Source organism: Ornithodoros turicata, chromosome 2 (assembly GCF_037126465.1).
Source record: "Ornithodoros turicata isolate Travis chromosome 2, ASM3712646v1, whole genome shotgun sequence".
Taxonomy (NCBI): domain Eukaryota; kingdom Metazoa; phylum Arthropoda; class Arachnida; order Ixodida; family Argasidae; genus Ornithodoros; species Ornithodoros turicata.
Genome location: NC_088202.1, coordinates 29,970,584 through 29,983,955, shown reverse-complemented (window position 1 = coordinate 29,983,955; position 13,372 = coordinate 29,970,584). Strand labels below are relative to the sequence as shown.

The window sequence follows — 13,372 nt, the reverse complement described above, 5'->3', positions numbered from 1 at the left end:
AGAGATGCTGACAGACACACCAAAGATATTAGAAGAGCACCTATGAGGTGAAAACATTTCATGTTAGGGAAAGAAGAAATTATCAACGATGGAGTCTATCAGGGTACTTGCACCTTTCAGACGTTTCAAGAGAAGCTGGCGAAGTGACTCACCAACATGGCAGGTATACCGGGAAGATGATTGTCAGTGTACAGTGCAACCACTGGATGTTTGTCAATAAACCTTTCGAGTACCTAGAGTACCTAGAGTGTTAGACAGCTGAGAAGCATATATCACGATCGCAGAACATGATTTGACGAGAACTTGGCTAGCGATGGAGTTATCTTAAGAGGATCATATTGGGAAGGTACATAATATCTCTCGATATTATACTGAAACGGTTCCCACTGACTTGAACTTCTTCACTGCTCAAAGAAAAGAACACAACCTGGTATTGAAATAGTGGAATCGCGACAACAAGCAGCTACCTGTTAGTTTCAGGAATGCCAACTGGGATACTTTTGGAGGAGAACGGCGATCATTTAGGATAGGAGTCTGTTCCATGCCTTCCAGAGGTCTGTAACACCAATCGCTGACCATACTTGTTATGCTACTTTAGCAAAATCTAGTAGCGCAAGTAGCATAACTAGAACCTGAAGTTTTAGGGTTTAATCCGATTCTTCACCGAATTTGCACCCTGAATTGAATGTTGCCTCTTTAGGGTGAAACCCGATTTTCACCCGGCAAATTGCCCTCACTCAGACGTCTGTAGGAAAGCACACTATAACTTGTTTGGCAGCAAATGCAGTTACATCACCATTTGTACCAAACCAGTACAGTTAGTTTGAGCAACTGAGCCTGATTTCTCCCTCAATTTAGCATACTAGAAGTTTTTTCACCCGAATCTGCATGAATTTAGAGCACATGTTCATTTACATGATTTTTATCCCCCGAATTTAGAGAAAAAAAAAATTTCCCGAAAACTTCAGGCTGTAATGCCTGATGTGCAATGGAATGGACGCAGAGCATTGCATGCATCCTATTTTCTCTCAATCGTTTTTTAATTGACAACACACATTAACTCAAGGACAGGAAGCACACCCAAACAGCATATCATGGTCCCAATAAATCTCTCTTCGACTATGATGTATATATTATATCAAGGATGATCAATGTTCTGTACAACAGGTAGGATGAAGTGGTCGCCTATCTACACAATACTGAGCCACATAAATACCAGGATTGTCAGCGTGCAAATAAATACAAAATTTGTAAACCGCTCCTGCGTTGGCAGTTTTGTACCGTTGTTCAGATCACATGATTCAGACAAAGGCAGACCAGTGCAGAAAGTAAATATAACACTATCTTAAAGCGGAATGCCCCCAAAAAGTTAACAGCGCCCTACAGGAAGAGATTCATAGAGGTAAGGTGTTCTCTAACATGTCACGAGAAAGTAACTTTCCGGCTTCTACGGAAAAGGCTGACTGAACACTTGTGATCTTCTAAATGCAAGGAGTGCAAGCATTACAGAATGCATTCGGCATCTTCACAGCTGTAACCAAAACTGATAAGGCTGCACAGGACTGACACAAAAACACTGTTGTTTCAATGTTCTCTCAACAATCACATTGTCTCAATGTAAATAACAGCATGGAAGGAAACAATTATTTAACTCCAAAGTAAAAAACAAAGATCTGAAATGCTTTAAATAATGATAATAAAACATAATAATTCCTTTCTTGTTTCCACTTCATGGTACAGTGTATAAAAGTCCACACATGCACGTGTATGTACGCTCTGGTATACTATGTATAAATAGACCCTTGTGTTTGGGGGTTTTAGGTTTTTCGAAAATCAGGGGGTAAAAATAGCGTTTTATTTCAGGAGCTGTAAAATAGGGTAAAATTGGGCCATACGGGTATATATCGAGTGAAAAATAAAGTACGTAGCATGCATCTCAAACGAATGGCGAGATGTCTAGCATCTGTGCTAATTGCACTTTGCTTAGTGTACTCCAGTGCCTGTATTAATGGCTGACTTTCCAATTTAATCGTCAGGGATTTTTGGGTTTTACCCTAAGTGACGATGACGCACTTACGATTGGGTCTTACCATGTTTAACCCTAAAACACAAGGCCCTATGAAGCATTGCAAGGACATCATGCCTGTAAACTAAACATCAGCCATGGGTCCAACAGTTAGATATATTTTTGGCAAACACTAAATGAATGCTCTCCAGATTCACGGAGATTGTCCATGGTCAGCAGCAGAGACGCTGACTAAATCCCCCCCACTATAAGAAAAACCATCAAACAAAAGCAATGGCGCGCAGCATTAACAAACGTGAGTATAGTCTACAAAATAAGATTATTATACTACTGAGAACAGTGAGGTCTGCTTTGAGCAATACAGCGTGGCTTCAATGACAGGATGTTTTTTGTATCCTGCCATCAACATTTTACACAGACACGAGTACTGTCGTGTGTTGACCCTGATAACAAAGCTCGTAACACTCTGTGGCACCACTGCACCGCTTCGGAGCAATAGAGAGCTTTAGACTGAGTTCCCAAGTGCTGATGATTGGTTAAGAGGCAATACTAGTCTAGCAGCAACTCCGATTTTCCTGCTAGATGGCGCCACGCTCGTCGTGCCTTGTCACGCCGTTTGCCTCAGACTCCGAAATAATCCCCACTGTGCACGATTGAGGTCGCGTGTTTAAGGCGCCACACCCCCCTCCGCTGTTTGTTGAGAGGTAAAGTGTCGGACTTTGAGACAGAAGGTCCACAGTTCAATTCGGGACTCTCACGTCTTTTTACTTATCTCCTATTGCTGCATGACTACTTTGTTATTTTTATTTTGTTATATATTCATGCTATATTTATTGTTTTCACAAGTCATTGGCATCTGTACTGACTGATTATGGAATTTTAGTATGGAATTTCCGGGTTATCGGCTGCCGAGACAAGGACGGGTAGAACTCTGGACTCACATTCACTGTGTAGTAGTCTTTCACTGAACAATGCGCAAAGCATTCGTGTAATGCGAGTGAACTCCAGCCTTACATATACAACACTGTCACAAAATGCTCAACGGGCTCTCATTGCGTCCTTCCAACCTTTGCGTCCTTTCTTCCAACCACGGAGTAAGGAAGACAGGAGGTGAAACTCCCTATGGAAGCAAGCAGCGGCGTGCGATCAGGTAGAATCTATTTCGGAGGAGCAGAAGGGTAGTTTCCGACGCCTCGTGACAGGTGGTGCTCGCATCGTTTTTTCACTCTCGCATGGGTACTGGGAAGCCGTGTACTTTCCAAGCTTTACTGCAGCTTCCACCTTGCTTAATAGATAGAAATCTAGTAAGAAACGTGGATAATGGTTGTGTTTACCACACATCCAGGTGCGAGTTGCAGTGTGCGAGCGCACGTTTTCCATGATCAACGACAAACAAGGCCGCTCTTCCTGCTCAGATGAGGAAACGGCACGGCGATGAGCAGGCATGCTGAGCAGGGAAACGGAAGGCAGCAATGGACAATGCACGGAGCAGCCAATGAATGCCAAGCCCACGTGACAACAAGATCTTCCCACTCTGCTGGGCGATGAAGCTCTTTTACCCTTGAGTAGAGTCTACAATTTTATTAGAGACACAACTTTTTTAGACGCCTCGTAATTTTAAGCGAACCATTTTTTTTTAAAACAGAATGCTTGGGTTAATTTGTATCATGTACTAGTTTGAAGCTTATCATTCCATTTTTAACTAATGACACTTTTAACAACGTTTTGGCACATTTTAGCCATCGTCGCTGCTGTGCCATAAAAATGCTAATCATCATCATCTTCCCTCTCTGCCCTACAGATGGCGTAACACTTAGGTCCTCTTCTCTCTTCTCTATCTCTCCACTCTATCTGGTCATGGGAGAGAGTGAAGCTTCACCTCCTGTCTTTCCTACTCCATCCTTCCAACATTTACAATCCTTATGCCACTTTACACATTTTTTGGTGGCAGGGTACAAGTTGCTTAGACACGCCGTCTTCCGCGAGGGACGTTAAATACGGGGTGCCGTGTGATGAGCTTTCATTGCACGTTAAAGAACCCTCAGGTGGGCAAAAGCAATCCACAGACCGACCACTGTGGCGTCGCTCATGATCTCAGTTGTCTCGCGACGTAAAACACCCAATTATTATACTTTACACATTTTGTTTACAAATGTTGCAACATTTCAAAATCAAACCGAAATTTGTCACTTTTTCCCTCTTTTGGACTGTGTTAGGGTTATTAGGTCATCGTTTTTACACATGCATGCGGTGACATGAAATATCGTGAGTTTTGCGTGTCATGCTATAACCATCTCATGGCAAAGCTCGTAATAAGTCACAGTAAGTATCACGTGTACGTCTATGGTCCATCATGTGACACTGTTGCCATCTGCCTCCAACTATTGTACAGGAAGCAGTGAGCAATTGAAATGTACCTAAATTTCGTTATGCTCGATTTCCTGGAACAGAAACCCCGAACTAGCTGCGGAAAAAGACTTATTCCAAGTAAAAAACTGTGAAGTGCTCTCATAAGAACCCTCAAGGGCAACTTGACTTTTAAAAATTATATTTAAAAAAAGATTATCACAATCCTAGGGAAGAGTGATGGCAAAACACAAAGACGTCCTTCACCCGTATTTATGTGGCCAGAGGGCTTTTCCAAGACTACTAAAATGGCTGGTGGATAAAGGAATCATGAAGGTGAATAATGAAACTGAGGGAGACCCAAGGGATGGTTAAAATGCATTCACGTTGCGTGGTCATGGTACAAGGAAGTGTCCTTTTCAATGTGCAAAATATGGTACAGGTTGGCATTGGGAAACTCAGAATTCCTTCAAAAATACACAGGGTGCTTCAGGAACCATGTCAAAAAGTCAGAATGAAAAGTGTGTGTCACAGAAAAACATGCGTCCCAAGGCATTTGGAAAATGGTGCAAGTCTAAAAGGGCATTTTAAATATGCCGATCAGCATAGTGAACCATAGGCAAAGCACACAGAGAAAGCTGATAGGCATAGTGAGGATGCACCTTAAGGCATTTGCCAATGTAGAAGCAGCCCCAGCCCCCCCCCTCCCCCCCCCCACACACATCTGCCCTTCTCAAAGTACCCACAGTCACACGTTTTTCGAGCTGCTACATTACACAAAGCGCACTTTGTGTACTGGGGTAAATCCATAGTGCACTTCCTTTTTCTGATGAGAAAAGGTTACTTTAAGTTGGAAAATTTTGAGCAGAAAGAGAATTTAAATTTCTTGTAATTATGTCTGATAAGATCATAGGACGGTTACGGTTGTGTGACGCAAATTTCAGCGACAGCACCGTCGGCATTGAGCTGTCATTTTAACCGCCCAGTTCTAGTCGAAGCAGTGCGTGGCAAGTCAACGGCAGCGCTGTGAGATCATTCTTGAACCACAAGCGATCGCACAGCGAGCAACTGTACCCAAACAAGTTCTCCCTGAAATGGCTAGTGAAGCCATTCGTGGCTCCTTCGGCTTTCGCTTGCCCCTGACGTCTCTTTGCCTCAGCTTCGGTGGCACATACTGCAGGGTCTTCGCGTCTGTGTCGTTTTGCCTCAGCTTCAGCGGCACACGTGTTGGGATCCTGACATCGCACTCTCTTATTGTTTGCAGCCTCGGCTGCACAACGAGCTGGGTCTTCGCGTTCTTGTACCCGTTGCAAAGCGGGATCTCCATGGTGTCTGAAGCAAAATCACAAAGACGGTTGTTTTACGCAAACGCCATGCTAACGTTGTCCTCGTCGTCACTGATACTGTGTTCACTTTTCCTTCGGCAGACGCCGCTGTGGTCTTAGGGAAACGAGGCACTAACAGCTGTCACTGTAAAACTAGTTTTAGTATGTGGCAAAAGTTCCCTACAGATGAATGCCATTGACTGCATATTTTTCCATTTGCATGTATTTTTTATTACATTTTGACATGGTTACTGGAACACCCCGTGCACTTAAAATATGAATAAATAAGAGTGATGTACAGGCCACTGAACACATGAACGACAGATCTACCATATTAACATTCCACTCCAGATCTACGAAGACCTCCAAAGTGCAATCCAAAGCCTTTGATAGAACTTCTTAGTTAGCACTTGGCTCAGGATGATGAAAACTCTTGCTCAAAGGTGTCATCAGCTGCTGAGGTTACAGAAACAATGGTCCAGTTGCTGTTGGCAGCAGGGATGACCAAAGCTGCTTCTGTAACTGGAGGCTGAGATGTTGTGGAGTCATTGCCTCCATTAGAGCTGAAAGGACAGCATTTTTTAGCTTGGTGGACACAACGAAAGGAGGTAGGTACATTAGAAAAGTTCAAAGTCATAAAATGTATACAAGTTCCAAACACTGCAGCACATTGTTGTTGTTTCTAATCTAGAACTCCAATGAAGGAGGCTGAAATTAGAAAAAGAAAAAGCATTACCACCTGGAGAAAAAACAAAAACAAAAAACAAGCAGCTCAAACAAGCAATTGACTTTTACTTTACACACCGCAAGGATTATGTACAAGTACATACTGCAGGAAAAACAGGAGGCAAGTCATAAAAACGCTGCGCTGACTCGGAGAAAGAGGTCAGTTATGCAGAAACGAAAAGCCGCTTCAAGCAGGGATGAACAACTGGCTCCTCGCTGACGCAATGGTCAGACGATAAAAAGCTCCCCATGGCAGACGTTTCCTTTTTACTTGTTGTCTATCAATAACTGAAGTTTCATTCCAAAGCATAACTTTTATGTGAGCATCTAGTATGTACAGTATTGTAATACCTGCACAAAGAAATGAACAGAACCCCAAGACATAAAAGTACAAGCTAGTTCCTGTACATAAAGCATGCATCACATTGAAGGAGCAATGAATGTCCCCTCCATATATTTTTCGTTTTGGTTGCAGTGTATTCTGCAACAAGTAAATGCACTCCTGCACAAGAACAATGATTGCAGCTGATATGCAGCACGCTCAAGAGGCCTCTACAAACCCCTCCACTGCACTGCAAAAAAGAAGCTTTTTAGGTCAAATTTGTTTTTCCAGACTATGTGGTTATTTGGACTTTCACACGATCTCCGTCAAGTCCGAAAAATCGGTCAGTGACCAGTTGAACCTCTATATAACAAAATTGAAGATGACCACACTACAGTTTGTTAAATAGAATAATTAGTTAAATCCAACTTGTCTAGAGAAAAACAGTCAAAGCGCCGACCCGCGCAGCCCATTCTAGCGTTCGTCATTTTGTCATAAGACTGGCTTAAAAATATTAACGGCACTCTTATCCTTGAATGTCATGCAAGTTTTATTGAGCACAAACGTCATTGCCGTACTTATTGTACCATCCAGGAGCATACGAAAAATAAGTTGCCTGAACTGTCCTTCCTGATGGTAAGCACAGAACGTTCATATCTCACTTCACTTGAAAAAATGGCTAGGAAGCAAGCGAGCTGGTGAAGATGATGCTAGAGCCTGAAGTTTTAGGGTTTTACCCGATTCTTCCCCGAAATTGCACCCCGAACTGAAGGTTGCCTCTTTAGGGTGAAACCCGATTTTTACCAGGCAAATTGCCCTCTCTGGAATGTCTGTAGGAATGCACTAACTTACTTGTTTTGCAGAAAAATGCAGTTACATCACCGTTTGTACCAAACCGCTACAGACAGTCTGAATAACTGAGCCCGATTTCTCCCCGATTTTAGCGTAATGGAAGTTTTTTCACCCGAATTCGCATGAATTTAGTGCACATGTTTATTTACCCGATTTTAACCCCCCGAATTTAGAAAAAAATATTTCCCGAAAACTTCAGGCTCTATCCATAATGTAAAAAAAAACCCAAGACTAGGGAACATGAAGGGACAGACACAAACACTTTGTGTTTGTGTCTGTCCTTTCGTGTTCCCTAGTCTCAGGGTTTTTACATTATGCATCGCTTCACTTTTTGCCCTTGTTATCGCAAGTTTCTTGGCAACTGACAAAACCTGTAGCAACTGACAAAAACTGCACTATCCCACAGGAAACACATCGAAAAACGAAAGTGGCACGGGAGCGACCGCGTGGCTTCCATAGCAAAAGAAGGATGCCCAATCTGCTGATTACGTCATTCCACGTAACAATGCCAATAACCAATACGAATGCGCTGTGACATTGACGTTACTCCTCCCCATCACATGGGGTGCACCACTACTCCTCCTTCAACTCTCTCTCTCACTTGGGGACCGGCACATGGGGTTAGGGGCAGATTTAGGGGGCCTGGATGTCTTGGCCCCCTTCAATTTATGTCGCTACATAGAGCTTCAATCGACCTTGGCAGTGGAATAGCATGCTGTCCAAGGCAGGAACCCCCACTCAGAAAAATCCTGGATCTGCCTCTGCGTGCGGTGCTGCAATAAGTAGTTTTTTCGGGCATCTTGTGCTGCAGTCTTCGTTAAATAGAACATGCCGAACGAAGACACTAAAGCGAGTGCAGAAATGCAGTGGCCTCTACGGAAAAGTGTACATACAAGACAAATACAGTAGAATCTCGATGATACCAATTTCAGGATGATACAAATTATTTTCCAGTCCTGGCCGGAATGCCTATTCTTCCCATGTAGTACAGTAGAATCTCGATGATACGATCACGGATGATACGATCACGGATGATACGAATTTCGGGATGATACGAATTCTTTTCCGGTCCCGGCCGGAATGACTATTCTTCCCATGTATTAGAGTTTGGATGATATGAACGCGTTACCTTGCCTTTACGGATGATATGAATGAGCCAAGGACGCGACAGAGGTCGTTCCCCCGTGACGCGCGAGCGCGGGAGTGATGCTGCTGCGTCTTTAGAAAAGGGAGGGCGAACCTCACCACGAACTCCCTTACATCATGTAGCGCAATGCAAGCAATGACTTTCCTTTTGGTGGTGGTGGTGGAGATAAGATCGGAGGGATTGAACGGCCCAGAACCTTATCACCTTATCTCTGTTTTGACCTTTTTACTCCCTCGCAACAATAAACCGCGAAGCTGTGTGACATCACTCTGGCGGAAAACAGCGACCAGAACCCCAGAACATGTGGAGGGAACATATCAGGACAACTTGTGGCAACATTACGCGTCACCATTCTGCAAGTTGGCTTCACCTAACGCTTGCGTGCTTTAGGAGAAGCTCGCTTTAGACCACTGTCGCGCGACTAGCGGGTGAAAAGCACGGGCTACGTCTTTTGAATCATCTCGCGTATTTGGGCAACATTGGCCAAAAACGGAGACACAAAAGCGTTACAACCGACCTCTTTCATTGACAGTAACGGAAAATGAACAGTCACTGTCTATTTTCTTGCCTCAATTTTTATTTTGGTTTAATTCGTTTTATACGAATTTTGGATTATACGAATTTTTTCTGCGACCCTGTGAGATTCGTATAATCGAGATTCTACTGTATTACAGTTCAGATGATACACACGCGTTATCTTGCCTTTACAGATGATACAAACGAGCTGGGGAGGCTACAGAGGTCATTCCCCCGTGATGCGAGAGCGCACCAGTCATGCTCCTCCTCCTTTTTAGGAGGGAAAGAGATCCACACCTCACCACGAACCCCCATACATCATGTTATGCAATGCAAGCAATGACTCTCCCTTTGGTGGTGCGGGGGACAAGATCAAATGCATTACATGGCCCTGGACCTCATCACCTCATCCCCGTTTTGATCTCTTTACCTCCCTCGCACAATAAACTGCGAAGCTGTGTGATGTCGCACTGGTCGCACAGAGAGGGGGAACATATGAGGACAACTCCTGGCAACATTAGGCGTCACCATTCTGCAGGTCTGCTTCACCTAATGCCCGTGTGCTATAGGAGAAGCTCGTGTTACGATTCTGTCACACAACTCGTGGGCGGAAAATATGTGCTGGGCCTTTTGAATCATCTTGTGAGTTTCAGCAGCAATGGCCAAAAACGAAAATGCAAAAGCTTTACGACCGACCTCTTTCACTGGGAGTAATGAAAAATAAACAGCCACTGTTTATTTTCTTGCCTCAATTTTTATATTTTGGTTAATTCTTTTGATACGAATATTTTCCGTCATACCAAGAGATTTTTTATTAAGAGATTCTACCGTAATATATTAAATAGGAGATTTCGTTAGACCGACATTCTCTATACCAAGGTTCAACTGTATAACGTTTCTAACAAAATACAGTCGCCGACCGATTTTTCGGACTTCTAAAAGCCACAAAATCAGTCCGAATTATCGAGTAGTCCGAATTTTCAGTCAATGACACAAATCTCTCCCAAAATGATTTTTATTAAAGAAAACTCAAAGAGGCACAAAAAAACTATCAATGCGCATCTGCTTTGCTGTGTGTATGCGAGAAATGGCATCGCAACGTATTTCGGCTAATGTCACGTTGTTACGGTAGACATTTCCGAGCGTATCAACGACCGCAAGTAGTGCCGCCGTTGAAGGTGTAGCAATAGCACTTGCGTTGTCATCGTCGGAGCCTTCCGCTGGCAGGTCGAGGACTTGTGAAACGATTTGCCCATCAGACATTTCGGCGCAAAATTCTGCACATTCATCCACCTCGGCGTATGTTTCAAAAGTTTACACTTGATACCTGAGCTTCGGAAGTCCTCTACCAATGCCCGGACGTTTGCCGATCTGTCGTCGTCGCCGATGGCGATACCAACGGTGCTCGTACTCCGTACTTGCGTACTGTCCTTGCGAAATCCGGCGTGACGAAAAAAAACTGTTTGCTATAGTACTCCCTTTCACTGCTTCCCACGAGTCGGCAAGAATATGAAGCACGGCGACAAACGTAACGTTATAGTTAGTTTCGTTTTCGTAGCACAGCACAACACGCGAGAGCAGTAGGGACCAGCAGGGAACCTTGAGATTTTGTATGATTCCTTGGTCCATGGGCTGCAGGACACTTGTTGTATTCGGAGGCAAGAACTCTAAACGTATCGCCTGCAGGTTCTGTACTGCGCCATGTGCTGCGCAGTTATCGATGAACATGATGACACTCCTCTTCTCGTGCATGAACTTTCTGTCCGGCTTTCGGATGTAATCTTCAATCGGATACAATCTTTTTTCGGATGCTTCTCACATCGTCGACGTCGAAGACGATGTTGACGAAACTGCCGTCACCGTTGAAGAATCAGTCGCGGTCTCAGCAGGTGTATGTGCGGCTGACATGCTCGTGTCTTCATCACATTCGTCAGTATCCACTAAGTGATCGAGACATCCTCAGAATCACTTGAAGGCGCGGACATCATTTCGTAGTTTCACTTCTTGTCTTCAACAATACTTTGTGCCGCTTGTGCATAACCGCGTCAGTGGTACGTGCGCGTAAACTCCGCCTCCGCGCGCGCCTCCTACGCGCGTCATCACCAAAGGCGAAGGGAAAGTAGAGAAGAAAAAAAAAGGATACAGCGGCGAATATGTACTAAAAATCAAACCGTACCTGCGAAAAACGGTCCGAATTTTCGGACGTCAAAATACATTGGCTCAATGGGGCGCCTGATAAAGCCATAACTTTTGTCCTAAATATTGGAAAGTCCGAATTTTTGGAGTCCGAAAAACCGGTCGGCGACTGTTTTGCATCCATTACAGATCAAATTACAAAAACATTCTGTCTGTACATAAAATTTCGGGTTCTTACTGTTTCTAAAATGAACAAATATGCATTACGATTTACACTGAAGGAACCAGAAAAAATGGGAGAGAGTGAAATACCTAAGTGCAGCCTGCTGCTGATATTGAGCTAGAAGCTGGTTGATCTGTGCTTGGTCCAAGCTTGCCACAGCAGCAGTTTCACTGTCATTGTGGACAGTCATGTCCAAGTCTCCCCCTGCAATATTAGTTACAGGTAATATGAGTACTAGTATGTACTAGAGTAATAGTATGAGTGAGAAAAAAAATTATTTGAGGCATGCATTATGATCCTGCACTACAACAGCAGCTAGACAAGGCAATGACTCATGAAGCTCAGCTCATGCTCTCGATGGCTACGTTCACCTAGACTAAACCCAAGCAGTGTCTGATGGAGGACCTTTCTGTCAGTGGCAGTTTCTTGTTCAGACTTGCCAACTCTGCAACTGCGACCAATTTTATGCTGCTGTTTTTCTTTTTGTTTTTTTTTATGACATGGTGCTATACAAGAGGGGTAGGAATATATTTCTACCAGAGGTGTGTGAATATTGAAACTTTTGAATACAAATTGAATATGAATAGTATCTCCCAAATTGTCTTTCAAATATCAAACTGAACATCACATCGTCGGATAAACACTTGTAACAGTATTAACCTGCAACAACTAAGGCTAGGGAACTAGTGTGTGTGGTCACAGTTGTGTGCTACTGATGCTCTGAAAAATGCTTCAGGGCATGCACTTGTAAAGGACCAATAAGGAATATGTATTATACTTCATATGTATACTTCCAATCTCGTGACATGCAATCGTATTGTGAATGTCCAAACCAATCATTTTCATTCCTTCTTTTTTTTTTCATCCATATTTTGTAGGGTGCATAAGTATGTGTGTGTTGTTGCACCCATGATCAGTTGGGGGGGGGGGCGAAGTGAGGCGAGTTTTGGTATTAAGCCCCCCTCTACCTAGGAGGTCTGGCTACGCCACTGACTGACCCTAAGAAATTTGGGAGAAACTCACCTGCACACCCTGGAAGAGGCTAGAATTTGCATGTCACCGACCAGAAAAGGAACTTTATAGGAAAATATTTCCGTGTATCACGCGCAGGACCTCTTCAGAGCACTTTTTTACTGTATAACGCATGCGTTAAGTGTCTACCGGAAAATATGGTATATATATATACACCGTTATACACCGGAAAATATGGTATAATGGGACAGCCAACGTGTTCCTCTTTTGAAGCAAACGAGAAAGCATAAAAGCTTGCACTCCAAAAATTCTTCATGCATTTTACATGTTGGACATCGTGCACCTCCACTGTTGCAAGTGCTGGTGAAGCAGACATACATACATAGCAGGGAACTAAAGAGGAATGTCATGTTCAGAATGTGGGATGGTTTACTGACAAGCACATCTAAGCTCAGGTTATCATAAAGGAAAACCAAAAGGTAGAGAGTGCTATCTCCGTCCAATGGCAATGCTTTCCACATTTGTTGCATAGGCACTGGTGAGGGTGTCTTTCCTGACAGTAATGCATTGTTTGGAACAAACTCCTTTATGAGCACTGTAAAACCACAATCGTAGGCGTCGCCGTACGGCTGTGCTTATAATGCACGATCGCTTCCAGAACCTTCGATTCAGTGCTTCTTTCTTTTCGTCTAAAGGAACATGCCTGTCTCGCTGTAATCTATAACAACTGTCAATGCAGTTTGAAATGATTTTGCAGCATTGTCATTGTTGTAGCTGGCCT

General features: G+C 43.6%; 1 protein-coding gene across 4 annotated transcripts in view; it reads right to left on the bottom strand.

Moving 5' to 3' along the window:
* Positions 1-1,018: 1,018 nt before the first annotated feature.
* Positions 1,019-13,372, bottom strand: part of LOC135385267 (uncharacterized) — an 88,315-nt gene continuing 75,961 nt past the window's right edge. For all 4 annotated transcript variants that reach the window (XM_064614476.1, XM_064614474.1, XM_064614475.1 and 1 more), the window contains 2 exons: positions 11,709-11,823; positions 1,019-6,260 (listed from right to left, as the gene is read on the bottom strand). In XM_064614476.1, coding sequence (XP_064470546.1) covers positions 6,113-6,260; positions 11,709-11,823 — 263 coding nt within the window. In that variant the 3' untranslated portion in view covers positions 1,019-6,112. The remainder of the gene's footprint in view (positions 6,261-11,708; positions 11,824-13,372) is intronic.